A 25,116-nucleotide genomic window follows, 5' to 3' on the forward strand; every position below is an offset into this window, starting at 1 on the left:
TTGCATTGTTTGATTGTTGGAGAGTTATTACTGTTCTATATCACTACTGTACTGTGTTGGGGGTTTATCTGGGATAGAGTTGTTCCTAGATGCTGAGCTGAGGTCAATTTAGCATTTCCCCAGTGTAGTTAAAGGTGAGGATTTGGGAAGGATAGGCTGGTCCTGGTTCAGTGTGCCTCGGCGTCATGCGCGACGGCATGACTACCTGGAGGAAGGGGAGGGGAGGGAAATGGCATGGGAGGTGTGTGTGTGACAGTGAAGACCACTTAATTCTACCGGAGGTTATTCACAGAAAGTGATTTACTGGAGCGCCTGCGCGGCAAATCGTAACAGATAGAATGAGCAGACGAGTGGGCGACCTCAGCCCGAAGCAGGTGGACATTTTAGCCGAGGTAATTAAACTTTCCACTATAACATTTGATGTTCTTTGTAGGCCTATATTCTAGCGTCTGTTTATTCAAGTTACTGTCGAAAAGGTTTTTGTCATATAGCCTATTCAGTCTATTCCTTCACCCCCCCCCCCCCCCCCAACAATTCTTTATTTAGTTCGTTGTGTCAGTATTGTGTTGTCTCTTGCTGCTAGTTTCGGGAGCGGATTGAGGACATTCTCCCAGACCTTCCCGCGCAGCATGATCACTACCTGCTCCGCTGGCTCCGAGGTAAAATCAAAACTACATCTTTGTTCCCATAGTAACATGAGATAGTCCTACCCTGCATTTCTGAAGGTTATATTTATATGTATTTGTTTTACCCGCAACATGAATTGCATACATTACAATATGATGGTAGGATGGTCATGTGTAAATCTCCTTTTTCTGAGATCAAATTAAAATAGGGTAGGACTATCTAAAGTGCTTTTCAACATCTCTATTCCTACTTAAGCAGGCCTATGTTCCTCGTGGTGAATAGAAAGAGGATGAAACATTTGTGCTGATACAGTAGTCTATGTCTGAGCTGACTGATGTAGTGGACATGGGCTTAGCCAACAGCACATACTCTCAGTTTCTCTGACCCCTAGAGAGTGAACCCTACAGTGAAACGTGTTGTCCAAGAATATGAGAACAGGTTATGTTGTGACAACCACATAGGACAAATGTACAGTAATAACTTTGCACTCTCTGTCCCCATAGGGAGCTAAATCACACAGGTAGCCTAGGCATTTGAGGCATTTTGACAAGTTGTTGTGTTTTGACTAACCGTCAATCCACAACCCTGTTTTCAAATTATATTTGACTCCTATTCATGGTGGTGACATTTTTTGTAAATTTATGTGATATACAGTATTTTGTACATATGTTACCTGTTGCAGAGAGACACTAGTTTTCCAATCAGATTGGGTGTAAGATATTGAGGTATTGTTAACCCACACTCAGCAGACCCAGTGGTAATGTAACTGTTACAAATCGCCCAAAAATGTACATATTGCCACTTTAACAAATACTTAGTAGTCAAGTTTCGGAGCATGTCTTTAAGGAAGGGAGATTTGTTTAACAATATATATAATTTTTTCATTTTTAAATTTTCACAAGCATCGCCCACAAAAAAACATTAAGATAATGCCCCTTCTACACTCCCCTGTGTCTCCAGCATCAGCTCCCCCCCAATGATATCCTACAAAAAGTGTTCATTGTTTGAAGTAATGTTGTTGTTGTAAGATTGCAAACAGACTTGGCAGTTTTACTGTTATGGAGTCCAACTTTAAAGAGATTCTTTTGTATACTTTTTAGCAAGTAGTTCTGAAAGTAGTGTTCACTTTTATACTACGTAACATACTGTATGTGCAGATATGTGCACCACATCATTGTTCGCTCTCTCGCTCTGCTGTGTGTACATGATGTCCATCTTGCTTGCTGTCACTCATATGGCGAGGGGTTGAAGCTCATTGGTTGAACTCAAATTGCTAGGGGGCTGGCCCACGTAGTGGAAAATGTAGGGAAAATAGCGCAGCACAGCTCCCAGAAAGACAGTCGCTTTCAAACTATGGATTTAGTAGATAATTGAGGTAAGACTGTAATTCTGCTCATATATTATGTATTTATGAACTACAAATCCAGTCCAAAGTGGGAGATTTAGTAGTAGCCAAAGTTCTGGAGCATGTCTTCAAGGAAGTAATTTATTTTTCAACAATATAATGCCCCTTCTACCCCCAACCCCCCCATACACACATACACAAAATTACAGGCTACATGAGAGTACATAATACAGATCCCTTCAAACAGCCCCCACTCCCCCAACCAGTAGTAGCCTCAATGCTGTAAAAAAGAGTGAAACAGTGCCCTCTATATCAAATACTAGCAAATACATTTGTCAACATAAATACAAAGAAACACACACACAGAGAGAAAATGAGAGGGGAGGTGAGGGGAAGAGAGAGAGAATCACCTGTGTGATACAAGATGCACCACTACATAATCAGAAACATGGATTGTTCTAAAACTTGTGTATAGGTAGCTGAAGACTCAAGTAAGATTTGGGGACCGCATCCATGTTTGTATATCTAGAGACTGATCTCTAACGTTCCTGGCTGCCAGTGTGGCTTCTGCTCTGGTGACATCTGACATTCGGTCGCTTTGTTTTTGATAAGGTTTTGGAAGTAAACATCAGCTCATGGGGCACCTCGCTGGCCTGACCAATAGGGATGGACCGTGCGCCCTCTCCTCCTCCTGCCCTATGCCCACAAGAGCATATTTACTCAGCCAGTAGACCGGGTTTGGACAAACAAAGTAGGCTAAATATAAGATGACTTCCCAAACCTGATCTTTATAAAAGCTGGTGTTCATTTACATAATTTAGCATGCGCTCTTATCCAGAGTGACTTACAGGAGCAATTAGGGTTAAGTATCTTGCTCAAGGGCACATCAACAGATTTTTCACCTAGTCGGCTCAGGAATTCAAACTAGCGACCTTTCAGTTACTGGCCCAACGCTCTTAACCACTAGGCTACCTATATTCCAGTGGTCACCAACCGGTCGATCGTGGTCGACTTGTCGATTTCCAAGGCATTTCTAGTCGATCGCCAAACATTTCAGTAAAAAACCCAACGATAAAGCCTTGTGTTCCTATTTTTTTTGTTAGTCTCGGGCAGCCTACAGCTGGAAAAACGTTTAAAACCATGACTAGAGAGAGACTGTCAACGAATACACCAAAGATCTGATGTTTTTATGAGTGAGTTCATGTTTAAGTTCTTACTCAGCACTGTCAACACTTTGTATTCAACACTTTTATAAGCCATAAAATTCACGTTCTTCCTATTTCCACTCAGCGCTTCAACAAGCAGTGCAGCAGTAATGAATGAGTAGGAAAGTGTATCTATAGGTTTGTGTTGTTGTTATTATTAGCGACTTGGGTCTTTTTTAATATCAAGGAATATTTCACTTTCTCTGTTCATATGAGTAACAACATGAATATGTGCATGAGGCAGAAATAATGCTGTGCGACTCGAGTTTCCCCATCAGCTGGAAGACATTGTCCCTTTTTGGTCAGTGTCAGTGGAGGAAAGGGAGAGCGGAGGGATGTTGAGAGGCGAACCCTCAGTCTGCTGCTCTCTCCCTCTGCTGAGACTGACCATCAGATGCAGGCACCATCAGCCCAGTAAAATATAAAGCAAATCATTTAAATGTATGTTTACTCACCTGTGCCTCTCAAGTAATACAACAATGAATCTATTACCGGTGTGATCATATAGCCTACCTCAAAGTTAGAAGTATAATTTAAAAAAATATACCGAACAACAATGCATTGGCAGGTAAATTCAAGCAAAGCCAGTATGCGGTGACAATGTAATGAGCTTATAGCTTACTGCACAAACCTCATTTCTACAGTACTGTTTTTAATTGGTTAATGTTGCATAGGCTTACATAATAGAAATCTGAGCGGTAGATCTCGGCATGCATTTTGATTATGAAAGTGATCTTGACTCAGAAAAGGTTGGCGACCACTGTTCTAGAAAATCATGTTTTAAGCAGCAAACAGTGAACATACTTCTGTCTATGACTGTATTTCATTGTCCAGCTTCTGTGCCACATTGTGAATGTGTGTGATTATTTTATTTTCTGTGGTTGGACAAAGGCTCTGATCAATTCAATAGAGCACTCAATTTCCTATTAGTCTCTTAGGGAAGTGTATTGACCTGTTGAATGAGGTAGGTGGACAGGTAGGGGAACAGGTCCAGTATCCGTAGCCTACCCATAGACAACCAGGCAGGCAGCTGGACACTTATCCTGTAATAGTCATTAGACACAGGGACCAGATTACTGCAACTAGGATGATGGTAGTGTGCTCACTGTCTGTACACACAGGTGTGTGAGAACAATGTAATTAAACACACATAGCAGTGTTGTAGTAGCTACTAGGTGCCATGCATTGGGGTTTGGGCTTTTATAACGTAGAAGATTAAAACTCATTCTGCAAATAATGTATCAGCATTCACTACAGGCAAGGTATAGCTATTAAATCATGTGTTTGTGCACGTTTGTGTCCATATGAGTTGACTCTTCCACGTAGTGGGCATTACTTCAAGGCAGATGGAATAGATCAATATTTGCGTTCTCCCTCATCCTGTGTTTTAGCCTTACAAAAGAAAGTTTATCAACTTATTCAACTGTGTCAGATTCGCTGTCTCACTGTCATTGGATGGTGTTACTATGTACCCTGTACACTATTTGCACTTAATTATATGAATAGCTGTAACGGCTGCTCTCCTCCTCTTCGTCTGAAGAGGAGAAGCATGGGTCGGACCAATATGCATCGAGGTATGCAGTCATAATGAATTTATTTAAACAAAACCGAAAACACGAAGAACACTTGAATTGATACAAAATAACAAAACGACGTAGACTGACCTAAACATGAGAACTTACAGACACACGAAGAACGCACGAACAGGTACAGACTACACAAACCGAAACAGTCCCGTGTGGCGCGACAAACACAGACACGGAAGACAATCACCCACAAACTAACAGTGTAAAACAGCCTACCTATATATGATTCTCAATCAGAGGAAATGAATAACACCTGTCCCTGATTGAGAACCATATAAGGCTAATTAACAATCACACTCCCACATAGAACAAACAACACAGACTGCCCATCCCAACTCACGCCCTGACCAACTAAACACATACAAAACAAGAGAAAACAGGTCAGGAACGTGACAATAGCATTGGCCAACCTAAATTCAAGGCCATGACAATTCTATGGTCCATACTGTATGCTTAAGGAATATTTGCATAACCAAATTTCCATAGGTGAGTTTTTTCACTCAAGCATAATAATGATTTATTATGTGTCCATTTCGCGAAATTTGTCTTGCATTTGAAACTCAACAGCACAACATAAACATCACCAGGTATAGTGGCGCAGCGGATCTAAGGCACTGTATCTCAGGGCTAGAAGTGTCACTACAGACACCCTGGTTCGAATCCATGCTGTATAACAACCGGCCGTGATTGGGAGTCCCATAGGGCGGTGCACAATTGGCCCAGGATCGTCCGGGATTGGCCGGTGTATGCCATCATTGTAAATAACAATTTGTTCTAAACTGACTTGCCTAGTTAAATAAAGGTTAAAAAAGGTTCCCACCAAAATTACATCAACGTCACACAAAAAAGAGATGACAATGCTTTGTAATGTTTCTCTAACAATAAATAAGTATTAGTAAGAAGGTATTGTATTAGCCTATATTGCTCAATTTCATTTCATTTTTCTGAGTCTTAACCAAAATATCAGATGGGACAAAATGTTCAGCTGCCACTTTAAGGGCAGGAGGTGACCCTGGTAACATGGCCACTCGAGCCCTTTCTCTTGACCGAGGTTGGATATTCAACGGATATTCACACTTTCAAGCTTCAATAGCTTTCAAACCACTTGAGCCACAGACTCCAAATAAGTGTCATGATATTGGAAAAATTGTGCACAACATTGCACAGGTCTGATTTTCACGATATGGACATTCATTTGCTTTGCAAAGCTAATAAACATGTGGAAATGTGAGCAGCATTTTGTATTCCTAGTTCAATTAGTTAGGGAGCAAACTTTTTTTACATTCAAATTTCAGTAGCTCCTTGCTCATGTGACCTACTGACTTCAAACAAGGTTCAGAATGTACACTCAGTTTTTTCAGCTATATATCACGTGTTCAGACTTAACTTTTGACTTTTTATTCGCAAATGCAAATGTAACGCACTGTAGAGCCCTGCAAATTGACCACCCGCCTACGTGTCTGGTCAAAACGACGTTCTTACCCGCCAATACATAAATCCACCTGCATTTAGCGGGTGTTAATGTTATGCCTGGTAATGAGAGTACATGCTTGGATGGCCATAATGATTGTCTGTTACATCTTGTTTTGTCTTATTCTGTATCATGACAGGAGTGTTGTTTTTCTTCTTTTCCAGCCCGAAGCTTCAATGTTCAGAAAGCAGAGGCGATGCTTAGAAAGGTGAGACCCTGTTTCAAGTGTTTGTTGATCTAACAAGGTCCTCCTGTACTCTCTGATATCTAAATACTGGCTACTTTCCTCAGGTTGACTTGTAATGAGAATTATTGACTGGACATAATAATGTCTACATATCCAATTTACCATGTGCATGTTAATATACACTGTGTATCCATCATGCATTACCCTGTATTTAAAGAGTAACATGTGTTGTATTGATAAGAGAGACTAGAATGTAATAATAAAGATGGTGACATAACAAGGTGACTGTCTGGTGTCTGTAAGGTCTCCATGGTGATTGTTTAATAGAAACAATCTATTTCTATGTTTTTTTCTTTCTACATCAGCGGATTATAATATGGAACCCTGCGCTCTGCATCTTCAAGCTACTTATTACACACACACACACAGGAGATAATAAAGTATCAGTATAAGCCTCCTGATCGCTTCCAAAATGCTCCATTATATGTGTGTTCCCTTTTGTTCAAAGCCTTGAGGTTGTGTTTATCCAGAACTCCACATTATCCCACATTAAAAACACACACTTGAATCTTTTCAAAGCCAACATTTATTCAACATAACTGTCACTGCTAAAAGACTGTTCTGAACAAGCGTTTCTATCTCCTCTGTAGCATCTGGAGTTCAGGAAACACATGAAAGCAGACAGCATCATCGCTGACTGGAGGCCTCCTGAGGTGCCTGCCTGCCTGTCTGTCTGTCTGCCTGTCTGTGCCTGCCTTTCTGTTTGTCTGCCTGTCTGTGTCTGCCTGTCTGTGTGCTTGCCTGTCTGCCTGTCTGTCTGTGTCTGCCTGTCTGTGTGTGTGCCTGCCTTTCTGTTTCTCTGCCTGCCTGTGTGTGTGCCTGCCTGTCTGCCTGCCTGCCTGTGTGTGCCTGCCTGTCTGTCTGCCTGTGTGTGTGCCTGCCTTTCTGTCTGTCTGCCTGCCTGTGTGTGTGCCTACCTTTCTGTCTGCCTGCCTGCGTGTGTGCCTGCCTGCCTTTCTGTTTGTCTGTCTGGTGAAAAAGTACAGCTCCGTCTGTAACAGAGTACAGCTACACCATTAGGACTACCAGGGTTATTACACAGTGTAATAACACGACACAGATGTTGATACAAACTACTGTCTTACACAATGCACATTATGATAATTTGTGTGGCTTTCCTCCTTTCTAGCATGGTCAGATAGAGATATCTCAGATAGAGATTGGTATGATCAGATAGAGATTGGTATGGTTAGTTAGAGATAGAGATATCTCAGATAGAGATTGGTATGATCAGATAGAGATTGGTATGGTCAGATAGAGATTGGTATGGTCAGATAGAGATAGAGATATCTCAGATAGAGATTGGTATGGTCAGATAGAGATAGAGATATCTCAGATAGAGATTGGTATGGTCAGGTAGAGATTGGTATGGTCAGATAGAGATAGAGATAGAGATATCTCAGATAGAGATTGGTATGGTCAGATAGAGATTGGTATGGTCAGATAGAGATAGAGATATCTCAGATAGAGATTGGTATGGTCAGATAGAGATTGGTATGGTCACAGAATTAAATAGAACAACTATAATATATCTGGGTTGTAAAATGGTCTTGATTCTCAAGCGGTATGAGTTCTACTAATTATTATCGAGCTGTATGAGTTCTACAATACTGAGCAAAATATAAACGCAACATGTAAAGTGTTGGTCCCATGTTTCATGAGCTGAAATAACAGTTCCCAGGCATTTTTTTATATGCACAAAAAGCTTATTTCTCTAAAATGTTGTGAACAGTTTTGTTTACATTCCTGTTAGTGAGCATTTCTCATTTTCCAAGATAATTCATCCATCTAACAGGTGTGGAATATCAAGAAGCTGATTAAACGGCATGATCATTACACAGGTCCACCTTGTGCTGGGGACAACAAAAAGCCACTCTAAAATGTGCAGTTTTGTCACACAACACAATGCCACAGATGTCTCAAGTTTTGAGGGAGCGTGCAATTGGCATGCTGACTGCAGGAATCTCCACCAGAGCTGTTGCCAGATAATTGAATGTTCATTTCTCAACCATAAACCGCCTATAACGTTGTTTTAGAGAATTTGGCTGTACGTCCAACTGACCTCACAACCACAGATCACCTGTATGGCGTTGTGTGGGCGAGCGGTTTGCTGATGTCAACGTTGTGAACCGAGTGCCCCATGGTGGCGGTGGGGTTATGGTATGGGCAGGCATAAGCTACGGCCAGCGAACACAATTGCTTTCATCGATGGCAATTTGAATGCACAGAGATACCGTGACAAGATCCTGAGGCCCATTGTCGTGCCATTCATCCGCCGCCATCAACTCATGTTTCAGCATGATAATGCATGGCCCCATGTCACAAGGATCTGTAATCTGTAAATTCCCAGTTCTTTCATGGTCTGCATACTCACCAGACATGTCACCCATTGAGCACGGTTGGGATGCTCTGGATTGACGTGTACGACAGCGTGTTCCAGTTCCCGCCAATATCCAGCAACTTCACACAGCCATTGAAGAGGAGTGGGACAACATTCCACAGGCCACAATCAACAGCCTGATCAGCTCTATGCGAAGGAGATGTCACCCTGCATGAGGCAAATGGTTGTCACACCAGATACTAACAGGTTTTCTAATCCACGCTCCTACCTTTTTTCTTAAAGTATCTGTGACTAACAGATGCATATCTGTATTACCAGTCATGTGAAATCCACAGATTAGGGCCAAATTAATTTATTTCAATTGACTGATTTCCTTATATGAACTGTAAGTAAAATATTTGAAATTCTTGCATGTTGCATTTACATTTTTGTTCAGTATAATTAGTCCTGTCTAAATAAAATAATTCAAAATATTTCACCAGGGAGCATGACTTAGCCACAAAAGAGAATTTGCTTCTTTTATGAAAACTGCTGTGGATTGTTTCAAATCACAAGTGTGTTTGGGAAGCCGCAATTTGGGTTGTGTGCTTGGCAATAGGTCTAGCTGATTGAATTCTGTCTGTCAGTGAAAACCGTCTACAAAATGTGATAAGATAATGTGTTGTGAGTATAATTTAAAATGTTGAATGAAGACAAAGGGGAGGGGGGTGTGGTGAAGATATGGTGCGTCTCCAGAATGCATATGTAGGAAAGTGCCCATTTGGCAATGTCTTATTTCTGATTGTCTTAACTCTCCACATACACAACACATTTTTTCTTCGCCTCGCGCAAGTCAACAAAGTCTGTTTTTTATATCCGTTGCCACTGATAATTCCTCAGTATTTGAAAAATCTTGTCAACACTCCCGGCCTCGATAATCACCTAGCCTGAGTGTGAATTAGTAAAATATCATGATCTGATGATCCCATATATCCAGTGAAAACATCCTAAAACACAGCTTTCTGTTCCAAACTCATTGGCGCAGGAAACTTTGAGAGCCCGGAATAGCCTAGTTGATACATTGTTGCAAATTTGTTAGGACAGCTTCAGGCCAGACCCTGTGATAATTTGATACAATGCTGAATTTCACTAGCAATAGCTCAAGTCAAGACATAGAATGGAAGGCAGACAGGTGAAGAGAGATGAATGTGATTCAAGGGATATTTTCTTCTGATTTTATTTGTCCGGTTTAGGTCTATTTATTTTACTTAGTTGATGAAGGACGTTATAGGCCTACTGCTGCATTGATCTATAGGCTATCTCTGAGTTCCATGCTCTCATTTCTTTAGCCGCCAATGGGTCACAATGTATCAATATGTCCATATGGCAGAAGCTAGTGCTCTCGCCATAGTTGAATTTTACTTAAGAGTGTTATGATTAACCACGTGACAATGATTTTCAGAAACTAAAATGTTATTATTGAAATTAAACTGTTCCATGAAAATGTGCATGCATTTGAAGTCAGAAGTTTACATACACTTAGGTTGGAGTGATTAAAACTTGTTTTTCAACCATTCCACAAATTTCTTGTAAACAAACTATAGTCTTGGCAAGTCGGTTAGAACATCTACTTTGTGCATGACACAAGTCATTTTTCCAACAATTGTTTACAGAGATTATTTCACTTATAATTCACTGTATCACAATTCCAGTGGGCCAGAAGTTTACATACACTAAGTTGACAGTGCCTTTAAACAGCTTGTAAAATTCCAGTAAATTATGTCATGGCTTTAGAAGCTTCTGATAGGCTAATTGACATCATTTGAGCCAATTGGAGGTGTACCTGTGGATGTATTTCAAGGCCTACCTTCAAACTCATCATGGGAAAATCAAAAGAAATCAACCAAGACCTCAGAAAACAAATTGTAGACCTCCACAAGTCTGGTTCATCCTTGGGAGCAATTTCCAAATGCCTGAAGGTACCACGTTCATCTGTACAAACAATAGTACGCAAGTATAAACACCATGGTACCACGCAGCCATCATACCGCTCAGGAAGGAGACGTATTCTGTCTCCTAGAGATGAACGTACTTTGGTGCGAAAAGTGCAAATCAATCCCAGAACAACAGCAAAGAACCGTGTGATGATGCTGGAGGAAACAGGTACAAAAGTATCTATATCCACAGTAAAACGAGTCCTATATCGACATAACCTGAAAGGCCGCTAAGCAAGGAAGAAGCCACTGTTCTAAAACCGCCATAAAAAAGCCAGACAACGGTTTGCAACTGCACATGGGGATAAAGATCGTGTTTTTTGGAGAAATGTCCTCTGGTCTGATGAAACAAAAATAGAACTGTTTGGCCATAATGACCATCGTTATGTTTGGAAGAAAAGGGGGAGGCTTGCAAGCCGCAGCATCATGTTGTGGGGGTGCTTTGCTGCAGGAGGGACTGGTGCACTTCACAAAATAGATGGCATCATGAGGCAGGAAGATTATGTGGATATATTGAAGCAACATCTCAAGACACCAGTCAGGAAGTTAAAGCTTGGTCGCAAATGGGTCTTCCAAGTGGACAATGACCCCAAGCTTAATGGCTTAAGGACAACACGGTCAAAGCCCTGACCTCATCCTATAGAAAATTTGTGGGCAGAACTGAAAAAGTGTGTGCGAGCAAGGAGGCCTACAAACCTGACTCAGTTACACCAGCTCTGTCAGGAGGAATGGGCCAAAATTCACCCGACTTATTGTGGGAAGCTTGTGGAAGGCTACCCGAAACGTTTGACCCAAGTTAAACTATTTAAAGCCAATGCTACCAAATACTAATTGAGTGTATGTTTTCTTCTGACCCACTGGGAATGTGATGAAAGAAATAAAAGCTGAAATAAATCATTATCTCTACAATTATTCTGACATTTCACATTCTTAAAATAAAGTGTCCAACTTGTAAGTCGCTCTGGATAAGAGCGTCTGCTAAATGACTTAAATGTAAATGTAAATGTTGATCCTAACTGACCTAAGACAGGGAATTTTTACTCTGATTAAATGTCAGGAATTGTGAACAACGGAGTTTAAATGTATTTGGCTACGGTGTATATAAACTTCATACTTCAACTGTATATATATATTCATAACTGGCACGCAGATCGGTAGAAAGGGTAGGATAAATTGTAAGCTTCCCCAAACTTGAAAAAAACGGGCCCGCCTATGGAAATCAAAGGCCTGTCCAACTGATTCATTCTGGCGCCGGGTCTGACTGTATGATGTGGTTCCCCAGGTGATCGAACGGTATGTGTCCGGGGGGATGTGTGGGTACGACCTCGAGGGAAGTCCCATCTGGTACGATGTCATTGGGCCCCTGGACCCCAAAGGTCTGCTCCTGTCCTGCACCAAACAGGACTTCATGAGGACCAAGATCAGAGACACAGAGATGCTCCGCAGAGAGTGTCAGAAACAGACAGAGAAGGTACACTTTGAACTACCATGCTTTTATACAGTATGTATGACAATATTAACAGAATTGAGCACATACAGTGCCTTCAGAAAGCATTCACACTCCTTGACTTTATCCACATTTATTTGTTTTACAGCCTGAATATAAAATAGATTACATTTAGATTTTTTTGTCACACACAATACCCCACAATGTCAAAGTGGAATTACGTTTTTATTTTTTTTATTTTGACAAATTAATTACAAATGAAAAACTGAAATGTCTTGAGTCAAAAAGTATTCAACCCCTTTTTTATGGCAAGCCTAAATAAGTTCAGGAGTAAAAATGTGCTTAACAAGTTACAAAATAAGTTGCATGGACTCACTTTGTATGCAGTAATACTGTTTAACATGATTTCTGAATGACTACCTCATCTCTACACCCCACACATACAGTTTATCTGTAAGGTCCTTCAGACAAACAGTGAATTTTAAATACCAATTCAACCACAAAGACAAGGGAGGTTTTCCAGTGCCTCGCAAAGAAGGGCACCTATATGTAGTTGGGTACAAATAAAAAAAGTAGAATTGAGCATGGTGAAGTTATTAATTGCACTTTGGATGGTGTATCAATACACCCAATCACTACAAAGAAACAGGTGTCCTTCCTTGCTCAGTTGCCTGAGAGGAAAGAAACTGCTCAGGGATTTCGGCCATTGAGACCAGTGGTGACTTTAAAACAGTTTAATGGCTATGATAGGAGAAAACTGAAGATGGATCAACAACATTGTAGTTACTCAACAATACTAACCTAATTGACAGATTGAAAAGAAAGAAGCATGTACAGAATAAAAATATTCCAAAACATGCATTCTGTTTGCAACTAGGCACTAAAGTACTGCAAAAAATGTGGCAAAGCAATGAACTTTTGGTCCTGAATACAAAGCATTATATTTGGGGCAAATCGAACACAACACATCACTGAGTACCACTCTTCATATTTTCAAGCATGGTGGTGGCTGCATCATGTTATGGGTATGTAGGTTAAAGGGAGTATTTAGGTTAAAAAGAAACTGAATAGAGCTAAGCACAGGCAAAATCCTAGAGAAAAACCTGGTTCAGTCTGCTTTCCAACAGACACTGGGAGACAAATTCACCTTTCAGCAGGACAATAACCTAAAATACAATGCGGACACCTGCTCGTCGAACATCTCATTCCAAAATCATGGTCATTAATACGGAGTTGGTCCCCCCTTTGCTGCTACAACAGCCTCCACTCTTCTGGGAAGGCTTTCCACTAGATGTTGGAACGTTGCTGAGGGGACTTGCTTCCATTCAGCCACTAGATAATTAGTGAGGTCGGGCACTGATGTTGGGCGATTAGGCCTGGCTCGCAGTCGGCATTCCAATTCATCCCAAAGGTGTTTGATGGGATTGAGGTCAGGGCACTTTGTAGTCTGGTCAAGTTCTTCCACACCGATCTCGCAAACCATTTCTGTATGGACCTCGCTTTGTGCATAGGGGCATTGTCATGCTGAAATAGGAAAGGGCCTTACCCAAACTGATGCCACAAAATTGGAAGCACAGAATCGTCTAAAATGTAATTGTATCCTGTAGCGTTAAGATTTCCATTCATTTCAACTAACGGGCTGCTAGCTTTACACCCCTCCAGCCGACGCTTGGCATTGCGCATGGTGATCTTAGGCTTGTGTGCGGCTGCCATGGAAACCCATTTCATGAAGCTCCTAACAAGCAGTTCTTGTGCTGACACTGCTTCCAGAGGCAGTTTGGAACTCGGTAGTGAGTGTTGTAACCGAGGACAGACGATTTTACGCGCCTAGCGCTTCAGCACTCGGCGGTCCCGTTCTGTGAGCTTGTGTGGCCTATCACTTCACGGCTGAGACGTTGTTGCTCCTAGACGTTTCCACTTCACATTAACAGCACTTACAGTTGACCATGGCAGCTCTAGCAGGGCAGAAATTTGACAAACTGACTTGTTGGAAAGGTGCCATCCTATGATGGTGCCACATTGATAAGGCCATTCTACTGCAAATGTTCGTCTATGGAGATAGCATGGCTGTGTGCTCGGTTTTATACACCTGTAGGCAACAGGTGTGGCTGAAATTGCCAAATTCCCTAATTTGAAGCGGTGTCCACATACTTTTGGCCGTGTAGTGTATGTAGATGAGATTCTTTCAATACGTTTTCAAACATTTCTAAAAACATGTTTTCACTTTGTCATTATGGAGTATTGTGTGTAGTTGAGGGAGAAAATATATATATTTAATCGATTTTGAATGTATCACAACAAAATGTGGAATATGTATTACAGTATGACAGGCCTTTATTCTAATCTCATAGTGCCAGAAGCAGACAGAGAAGCTTTGACTGAGTATGATTTATTACATATATATTCAATAAGATAAGATTTTATTTATTAGAGTGCCAGAGACAGTACAGACAGACATTCATTAAAGAGATTTTTGCAACGCCAAGAGTTGTGGGTTTGATTCCCGCTAGGGCCACCCGTACATAAAATGTATGCACACATGACTGTAAGACACTTTGGATAAAAGTGTCTGCTAAATGGTGTATAATATTGTTATTATTATTATTATTATATAGAAGAATGAGAGATTTGACTTAAAACGCTCTTAAAATATCCCCCACCCCTTTTTCACTCTCTCTCGCTCTCTCTCCCCTCCCCGTCCCTCCCCACCTCCTCTCTTTCCCCCTCTCTCAGTTGGGGGTTAATGTGGAGGCGATAACCCTGATCTATGACTGTGAGGGACTGGGCCTGAAGCACCTGTGGAAGCCTGCTTTAGAGGCCTATGGAGAGGTGAGCCCACTGAATTAAATAGATTAGAACATAAAATATAAACACTAATGGTTCTAAATAGTACCAGATATGGGTTCTTTGGCTTGTAACCATATCAGCACCCTTTTTGGTGCTATATACAACCCTTTTTTGAAGGTTTAATAAAGAACCATGCCCATCATGTTCTAAATGGAACCTGTATGGTGTTATAAAGAACCCTTTCCTAAGGTTCTATAAAGAATCATTAAAAAAGGTTCTAAACTCAGCAAAAAAAGAAACATCCTCTCACTGTCAACTGCGTTTATTTTCAGAAAACTTAACACGTGTAAATATTTGTATGAACATAACAAGATTCAACAACTGAGACATGAACTGAACAGGTTCCACAGACATGTGACTAACAGAAATTGAATAATGTGTCCCTGAACAAAGGGGGGGTCAAAATCAAAGTAACAGTCAGTATCTGATGTGGCCACCAGCTACATTAAGTACTGCAGTGCATCTCCTCCTCATGGACTGCACCAGATTTCCCAGTTCTTGCTGTTAGATGATACCCCACTCTTCCACCAAGGCACCTGCAAGTTCCCGGACATTTCTGGGAGGAATGGCCCTAGCCCTCACCCTCCGAACCAACAGGTCCCAGACGTACTCAATGGGATTGAGATCCGGGCTCTTCGCTGGCCATGGCAGAACACTGACATTCCTGTCTTGCAGGAAATCACACACAGAATGAGCAGTGTGGCTGGTGGCATTGTCATGCTGGAGGGTCATGTCAGGATGAGCCTGCAGGAAGGGTACCACATGAGGGAGGAGGATGTCTTCCCTGTAACGCACAGCGTTGAGATTGCCTGCAATGACAACAAGCTCATTCCAATGATGCTGTGACACACCGTTCCAGACCATGACGGACCCTCCACCTCCAAATCGATCCCGCAGTCTGACAGTCTGAGCACTGATGGGAGGGATTGTGCGTTCCTGGTGTAACTCAAGCAGTTGTTGTTGCCATCCTGTACCTGTCCCGCAGGTGTGATGTTCAGATGTACAGATCCTGTGCAGGTGTTGTTACACGTGGTCTGCCACTGCGAGGACGATCAGCTGTCCGTCCTGTCTCCCTGTAGCGCTGTCTTAGGCGTCTCACAGTACGGACATTGCAATTTATTGCCTTGGCCACATCTGCAGTCCTCATGCCTTCTTGCAGCATGCCTAAGGCACGTTCACGCAGATGAGCAGGGACCCTGTGCATCTTTTTTTTGTGTTTTTCAGAGTTAGTAGAAAGTCCTCTTTAGTGTCCTAAGTTTTAATAACTGTGACCTTAATTGCCTACCGTCTGTAAGCTGTTAGTGTCTTAACGACCGTTCCACAGGTGCATGTTCAGTCATTGTTTATGGTTCATTGAACACGCAGGGAAACAGTGTTTAAACCCTTTACAGTGAAGATGTGGGAAGTTATTTGGATTTTTACGAATTATCTTTGAAAGACAGGGTCCTGAAAAAGGGATGTTTCTTTTTTTGCTGATTTTATAAAAAACCTTTCTCAATCTGAAAGGTTCTTTGTAGATCCTGTAGAAGACCCAAATAGGTTTTTATTCTGGTCAGTCATATTATATTATATATATTCTAATGAGCCACCTCCCCTACATTTAATTATCACTAAAAGAGCAAAGAACCCTTTTGTGAACTTTAAAGAACCATTGAAGAACAGAACTCAAAGGCTTATTTGAGTAATTATGGCTCCACATAGAACCATCACCCTTCCTAAAGATCCCTTGGGGAACCCTCATCTTTTAGTGTTTATGCATCTCTATGGGTGAGACCACCATGAATAGACATGTCTGAGAAACAATGTGTCTGTTTGGCTGGCTGTTGTCTGTCTTGCTGGCTGTCTGTCTGTCTGGCCATTGTATGGCTGGCTGTTGTCTGTCTGTTGGCTGGCTGGCTGGCTGTCCCTTGCTAATACTGTTGCAGATCCTTACCATGTTTGAGGAGAACTATCCTGAAGGACTCAAGAGGGTGTTTCTCATCAAGAGTGAGTCATCTAGATTCTAGAGGTCGACCGATTATGATTTTTCAACGCCGATACCGATTATTGGAGGACCAAAAAAAGCCGATATCGATTAATCGGTCGATTTTTTTAATGTATTTGTAATAATGACAATTATAACAATACTGAATGAACACTTATTTTAACTTAAAACAATAAAATCAATTTAGCCTCAAATAAATAATGAAACATGTTCAATTTGGTTTAAATAATGCAAAAACCAAGTGTTGGAGAAGAAAGTAAAAGTGCAATATGTGCCATGTAAAAAAGCTAACGTTTAAGTTCCTTGCTCAGAACATGAGAACATATGAAAGCTGATGGTTCCTTTTAACATGAGTCTTCAATATTCCCAGGTAAGAAGTTTTAGGTTATAGTTATTATAGGAATTATAGGACTATTTCTCTCTTTACGATTTGTATTTCATATACCTTTGACTATTGGATGTTCTTATAGGCACTTTAGTATTGCCAGTGTAACCTGGGCTCGAACCAGGAACACATCGACAACAGCCACCCTCGAAGCAGCGTTACCCATGCAGAGCAAGGGGAACAACTACTCCAAGTCTCAGAGCGAGTGACGTTTGAAATGCTATTAGCGCGCACCCCGCTAACTAGCCAGCCATTTCACATCGGTTACACAAGCCTCATCTCGGGAGTTGATAGGCTTGAAGTCATAAACAGCGCAATGCTTGAAGAATTGCGAAGAGCTGCTGGCAAACGCACGAAAGTGCTGTTTGAATGAATGCTTACGAGCCTGCTGGTGCCTACCATCGCTCAGTCAGACTGCTCTATCAAATCATAGACTTAATTATAACATAATAACACACAGAAATACGAGCCTTTGGTCATTAAAATGGTAGAATCCGGAAACTATCATTTCGAAAACAAAACGTTTATTCTTTCAGTGAAATACGGAACCGTTCCGTATTTTATCTAACGGATGGCATCCCTAAGTCTAAATATTGCTGTTATATTGTACAACCTTCAATGTTATGTCATAATTATGTACAATTCTGGCAAATTAATTACGGCCTTTGTTAGGAATAAATGGACTTCACACAGTTCGCAATTAGCTAGGCGGCCCAAACTGCTGCATATACCCTGACTGCTTGCACGGAACGCAAGAGAAGTGACACAATTTCCCTAATTATAAGAAATTCATGTTAGCAGGCAATATTAACTAAATATGCATAATTGTGTATTGATTTTAAAGAAAGGCATTGATGTTTATGGTTAGGTACATTGGTGCAACGACAGTGCTTTTTTCGCAAATGCGCTTGTTAAATCATCACCGTTTGTCGAAGTAGGCTGTGATTCGATGAGAAATGAACAGGCACTGCATCGATTATATGCAACGCAGGACACGCTAGATAAACTAGTAATATCATCAACCATGTGTAGTTAACTAGTGATTATGTTAAGATTGATTGTTTTTTTATAAGATAAGTTTAATGCTAGCTAGCAACTTACTTTGGCTTCTTGCTGCCCTCGCGTAACAGGTAGTCAGCCTGCCACGCAGGCTCCTCGTGGAGTGCAATGTAAGGCAGGTGGTTGGAGCGTTGGACTAGTAACTGGAAAATTGCAAAAAACGAATCCCCGAGCTGACAAGGTAAACATCTGTCGTTCTGCCCCTGAACAACGCAGTTAACCCACCGTTCCTAGGCCGTCATTGAAAATAAGAATGTGTTCTTAACTGACTTGCCTAGTTAAATAGAGGTGTAAAAAAAAAAAAACGTCAAATCGGTGTCCAAAAATACTGATTATCGATTGTTATGAAAACTTGAAATCTGCCCTAATTAATCGGCCATTCCGATTAATCGGTCGACCTCTACTAGATTCTGCATGTGTGTATGAGTGTGTGCATGTGTGTGTGTGTGTGTGTGTGTGTAGTATCTATGTCTTACAATCTATGTCTTACAATATCTATAAAATACAATAAAATGTGAGTCACAGGAGGGTGGTGGCACCTTAATTGGGGAGGACGGGCTTGTGGTAATGGCTGGAGCAGAATTATTATGAGCCATCCTCCCCTCAGCAGCCTCCTGTGTCTGTGTTGTGCGTGCGTCCTTGTGTGTATTTATAGTGTCTCTCTCTCCCTGCAGCTCCTAAGCTATTCCCGATGGCCTACAACTTGGTCAAACAATTCCTGAGTGAAGAGACACGTCATAAGATCATCATTCTGGGATGTGAGTACTGTGTTCCTATAGGCTCTCCTATCCTGTTCCTGGAGAGCTTCCGTCCTGTAGGTTTTTACTCCAACCCTAATCTAATTGGTTGATAAGCTGAATCAGGTTAGTTACAACAGGTAGTAACAACAGTTGGAGCAAAAACCTACAGGAGGGTAGTTGTCCAGGAACAGGGTTGGAGAGCCCTGGTCTGTATCGTTTTGAGATGTCACTTCTCGCCATTAGGGGGCAATCTCACATCAGGTGGTGGTGGGCCAAGTGTACAGCTGTAACAAACTTTTGAACCTCCCCTGTCTTTCTCTCTCGCTCTCTTTTCCCCCTCTCTCCATCTCTAGCTAACTGGCAGGAGGTGTTACTTAAGCACATTGACCCGGAGCAACTCCCGGTGGCGTACGGAGGAACCCTTACTGACCCTGATGGTGACCCTCGCTGTCGCACCATGGTGAGAGAGAGGGAGGGACGGAGCGAGGTAACTTCCACAAAGCTGTGAACGATCTGAGACAAGACAAGAATGGACTTCTACGCCATCAAAAGGAACATCAAATTCAACATCCCAATTAGGATCTGGCTAAAAATACTAGAATCAGTTAAAGAACCCATTGCCCTTTATGGTTGTGAGGTCTGGGGTCCGCTCACCATCCAAGAATTCACAAAATGGGACAAACACCAAATTGAGACTGCATGCAGAATTTTGATAAAAAATATCCTCCTTGTACAACGTAAAATACCAAATAATACTAGCAGAGCAGAACTAGACTGATACCAGAAAATTGCTTTTCAATTCTACAAACACCTAAAAGGAAGCGAGTCCCAAACCTTCCATAACAAAGCCATCACCTACAGAGAGATGAACCTGGAGAAGAGTCCCCTAAGCAAGCTGGTCCTGGGGCTCTGTTCACAAACACACCCCACAGAGACCCAGGACAGCAACACAATTAGACCCAACCAAATCACGAGAAAACAAAAAGATAATTACTTGACACATTGGAAAGAATTTACCAAAAAACAGAGCAAACTAGAATGTTATTTGGCCCTAAACAGAGAGTACACAGTGGCAGAATACCTGACCACTGTGACTGACCCAAACTTAAGGAAAGCAATAACTGTTTTTTGTTGTTGTTTTTTTAAACCATTATTTTACCAGGTAAGTTGACTGAGAACACATTCTCATTTACAGCAACAACCTGGGGAATAGTTACAGGGGAGAGGAAGGGGGATGAATGAGCCAATTGGAAGCTGGGGATGATTAGGTGACCTTGATGGTCAGATTGGGAATTTAGCCAGGACACCGGGGTTAACACCCCTACTCTTACAATAAGTGCCATGGGATCTTTAGTGACCACAGACTCTTGCTATAGCCTTGCTATTGAGAGAAGCCGCCATAGGCAGACCTGGCTCTCAAGAGAAGACAGGCTATGTGCACACTGCCCACAAGATGAGATGGAAACTGAGCTGCATGTCCTAACCTCCTGCCAAATATATGTCCATAGTAGAGACACACATTTCCCTCGGATTACACAGACCCACAAAGAATTCGAAAAACAAATCCAATTTTGATAAACTCCCATATCTACTGGGTGAAATACTTCAGTGTGCATCACAGCAGCAAGATGTGTGACCTGTTGCCACAAGAAAAGGGCAGCCATTGAAGAACAAACACCATTGTCAATACAACCCATATTAATGTTTATTTATTCTCCCTTTACACATCGTTATAACACTATATATAGACATAATATGACATCTGACATGTCTCTATTCCTTTGTAATGTTTACTGTTAATTTTTTATTGTTTGTTTCACTTTTGTTTAGTATCTATTTCACTTGCTTTGCTAATGTTTTGTTTTATTTAACCTTTATTTAACTAGGCAAGTCAGTTAAGAACAAATTCTTATTTACAATGACGGCCTACACCGGCCAAACCCGGACGACGCTGGGCCAATTGTGCGTCGCCCTATGGGACTCCCAATTACGGCCGGTTGTGATACAGCGTGAATGTAAACATTTCTATTGAATTAAGAGAGAGAGAGAGAGATGTTTGTGTGTGTGTGTTTGTGCATGAATTGATGTGTGTGTTGTGGTGGTAGATAAACTACGGCGGTACGGTGCCCAGGTCGTACTATGTTCAGGACAATATGGTCAAGGTCCAGTACGACAACAGTGTGACCATCAGCCGAGGCTCCGCCTTCACACTGGAGTATGACATCACCACCCCCAGCAGCATCCTCAGGTAACCAACCTTTAACCCTGACAACTGACCTCTAACCCTTACCTTACTTCCCAAACCTGTGTAATCTTTGACCTTAAAGCTGAAATCCGCATAAGGTGAAACAGTGTTACTGATCGCCCCCAGCGCCTTTGTTGTTTTTGTTGCTGAAACAAACAGAAAATCTGCAGTACTTATTGTGTTCTATCTCTCATGATGCCTGAGGGAAAACAACAGTGTTGGTTGTTTGCAGAAACTTCTTTGTTGTTGTAATATCCCAAATGGACGTGACAGTTTCACAATTAAGGATTCCAGCTTTAAGTCTGACCGAACACACTAGAGTTAAACCCTGACCCCAAACTGACATGGATGTCTTCCATATTGATTTCTCCTACCCAGGGGTGATTTCAGATCAGTGCAGATGAAGGAGAGGAAGCCACTTTACACTATTGAGATGCAGCCCTGGTAAAGATGTCACGTGGAGTAACACCTCCCCTCCTCTCTTCTCGTCCATCTCCCTCTCCTCCTTCCCTCTATCTCCCCACCTCCCTCCTCTCCCTCTCCTCCTTCCCTCTATCTCCCCACCTCCCTCCATTCCCCTCTCCCTCTCTCCTACCCTTACTAATCTCTCCACCTCCCTCCATTCCCCTCCCTCCTCCTTCCCTCTAATCTCCCCACCCTCCCTCCATTCCCCTCTCCTCCTTCCCTCTATCTCCCCACCTCCCTCATTCCCTCTCCTCTCCTCCTTCCCTCTATCTCCACCTCCCTCCATTCCCCTCTCCCTCTCCTCCTTCCCTCTATCTCCCACCTCCCTCCATTCCCCTCTCCTCCTCCTCCTCTCTATCTCCCCCACCCTACCTCTCTCCTCCTTCCCTTCTATCTCCCACCACCCTCCATTCCCTCTCCCTCTCCTCCTTCCCTCTATCTCCCCACCTCCCTCCATTCCCCTCTCCCTCTCCTCCTTCCCTCTATCTCCCCACCTCCCTCCATTCCCCTCTCCCTCTCCTCCTTCCCTCTATCTCCCCACCTCCCTCCATTCCCTCTCCTCTCCTCCTTCCCTCTATCTCCCCACCTCCCTACCATTCCCCTCTCCTCCTCCCCCTTCTCCCTCCATCTCCTCCTCCACCCTCTCCTCTCTAGGTGGCAGTTTGCCAGTGATGGGGCAGACATAGGCTTTGGGGTGTTCATGCGGACCCAGGAGGGGGGTGGGGCTCAGAAGGTGGGGGATATGCTGCAGGTGGTGCCTAGTGAACGCTACAACTCACACATGGTCCCAGAGGACCGCTCACTCACCTGCCCCGAGCCTGGAACTTGTGAGTACACAGTGCTGAGGCTGCTGAGCGAAGGACGGCTCATAATAATGGCTGGAACAGAGCGAATGGAATGGCATCATACTATGTGTTTGATGTATTTGATACTATCCTACTCATTCCGCTCAAGCCATTACCACGACTCCATCCTCCCCAATTAAGGTGCCACCAACCTCCTGTGGTACACACACACACATTGGTAGAGACACACACAGATATAGATACACACACACATAGATGAACACATACACACAAAGATGTTCCCTTTTTTTCTCTACATTTTGTTACGTTACAGCCAAATACTAAAATTGATTAAATAAATAAAAATCCTCATCAATCTGCACACAATACCACATAATGACAAAGCAAAAACAAGTTTTTAGACATTTTTGCTAATTTATAAAAATAAAAAACAGAAATACCTAATTTAAATAAGTATTCAGACCCTTTGCTATTAGACTTGAAATTGAGCTCTGGTGCATCCTGTTTCCATTGATCATCCTTGAGTCCACCTGTGATCATCCTTGAGAGTCCACCTGTGGTAAAATCAATTGATTGGACATGATTTGTAAAGGCACACACCTGTCTATATAAGGTCCCACAGTTGAGAGTGCATGTCAGAGCAAAAACCAAGCCATGAGGTCGAAGTAATTGTCCGTTGAGCTCCGAGACAGGATTGTGTCGAGGCACAGATCTGGGGAAGGGTACAGCATTTTTTTTGCCGTATGGAGGTCCCCAAGAACACAGTGGCCTCCATCATTCTTAAATGGAAGAAGTTTAGAGCCACCAAGACCACAATTTCTAGAGCTATCCGCACAGCCAAACTGAGCAATCGGGGAAGAATGGCCTTGGTCAGGGAGGTGACCAAGAACCCGATTTTCACTGACAGAGCTCCAACGTTCCTCTGTGGAGATGGGAGAACCTTCCAGAAGGAATTCATCTCTGCCGCACTCCACCAATCAGGCCTTTATGGTAGAGTGGCCAGACGGAAGCCAATCCTCAGTAAAAGGCACATGACAGCCCGCTTGGAGTTTGCCAAAAGGCACCGAAAGAACTTTCGGACTATGAGAAACAATATTCTCTGGTCTGATGAAACCAAGATTGAATTCCAAGCGCCACATCTGGAGAAAACCAGGCACCCCTCATCACCTGGCCAATACCATCCCTATGGTAAAGCATGGTGGGGCGGAATCATGCTGTGGGGATGTTTTTCAGTGGCAGGGACTGCCACTCCGTTAATCGAGAGAAAGATTAACGGACCAAAGTACAGAGAGATCCTTGATGAAAACCTGCTTCAGAGCACTCAGGACCTCAGACTGGGCGAAGGTTCACCTTCCAACAGGACAACGACCAAAAGCACACAGCCAAGACAACGCAGGAGTGGCTTCGGGACAAGTCTCTGAATGTCCTTGAGTGGCCCAGCCAGAGCCCGGACTTGAACCCGATCAAACATCTCTGGAGAGACCTGAAAATAGCTGTGCAGCGATGCTCCCCGTCCAACCTGACAGAGCTTGAGAGGATCTGCAGAGAAGAATGGGTGAAATTCCCCAAATACAGGTGTGCCAAGCTTGTCGCATCATACCCAAGAAGACTCAAGGCTGTAATCACTGCCAAAGGTGCTTCAACAAAGTACTGAGTAAGGGTCTGAATACTAATGTAAATGTGATATTTCAGTTATATAAAAAAATGTTTTTGCATTGTCATTATGGGGTGTAGATTGATGAGGGGGGAAAACGATTTAATACATTTTAGGATAAGGCTGTAAGGCAATAAAATGTGGGAAAAGTGTAGGGGTCTGAATACTTTCCTGAATGCACTGTATACACATGCACATACAAATAGACACTCACACTAACAGATACACAGATACAGATATACACACATACAGCTAGACAGATACACACATACAGCCAGACATATACACACATACAGCCAGACATATACACACATACAGCCAGACATATACACACATACAGCTAGACAGATACACACATACAGCTAGACAGATACACACATACAGCCAGACAGATACACACATACAGCCAGACAGATACACACATACAGCTAGACAGATACACACATACAGCCAGACAGATACACACATACAGCCAGACAGATACACACATACAGCCAGACATATACAAAGAGCTCCCAAAGCCCCCCCCCCCCCCCCGTCCATCCCCTCTATACTCCTAGGGCTCTGTGTCGTCTGTCAGTTGTGTGTTGTGTGTGTGTGTGTGTGTGTGTTACTCCAGCCGTCCATCCCCTCTGATACTCCTAGGGCTCTGTGTCTGGCTGTCAGTGTGTGTGTGTTGTGTGTGTGTA

General features: G+C 42.5%; 1 protein-coding gene across 4 annotated transcripts; it reads left to right on the plus strand.

Moving 5' to 3' along the window:
* Positions 1-277: 277 nt before the first annotated feature.
* On the plus strand, positions 278-24,933 carry LOC111961844 (SEC14-like protein 2). Of its 4 annotated transcripts, none has more exons than XM_023984426.2 (11): positions 279-392; positions 584-659; positions 6,399-6,442; positions 7,072-7,134; positions 12,078-12,266; positions 14,976-15,071; positions 17,015-17,075; positions 19,192-19,275; positions 19,611-19,744; positions 21,363-21,505; positions 22,622-24,933. In XM_023984426.2, exons 1-11 carry the CDS (start codon positions 339-341, stop codon positions 22,950-22,952), a joined length of 1,275 nt encoding a protein of 424 aa, XP_023840194.1. In that variant the 5' UTR covers positions 279-338; the 3' UTR covers positions 22,953-24,933. The 4 variants fall into 4 exon arrangements, with proteins under 4 accessions (XP_023840196.1, XP_023840194.1, XP_023840195.1 ...); XM_023984427.2 differs by having other exon boundaries at positions 280-392; positions 19,611-19,717; XM_070442847.1 differs by having other exon boundaries at positions 283-392; positions 6,787-7,134.
* Positions 24,934-25,116: the final 183 nt, after the last annotated feature.

Source organism: Salvelinus sp. IW2-2015, linkage group LG4q.1:29 (assembly GCF_002910315.2).
Source record: "Salvelinus sp. IW2-2015 linkage group LG4q.1:29, ASM291031v2, whole genome shotgun sequence".
NCBI classification, from domain to species: domain Eukaryota; kingdom Metazoa; phylum Chordata; class Actinopteri; order Salmoniformes; family Salmonidae; genus Salvelinus; species Salvelinus sp. IW2-2015.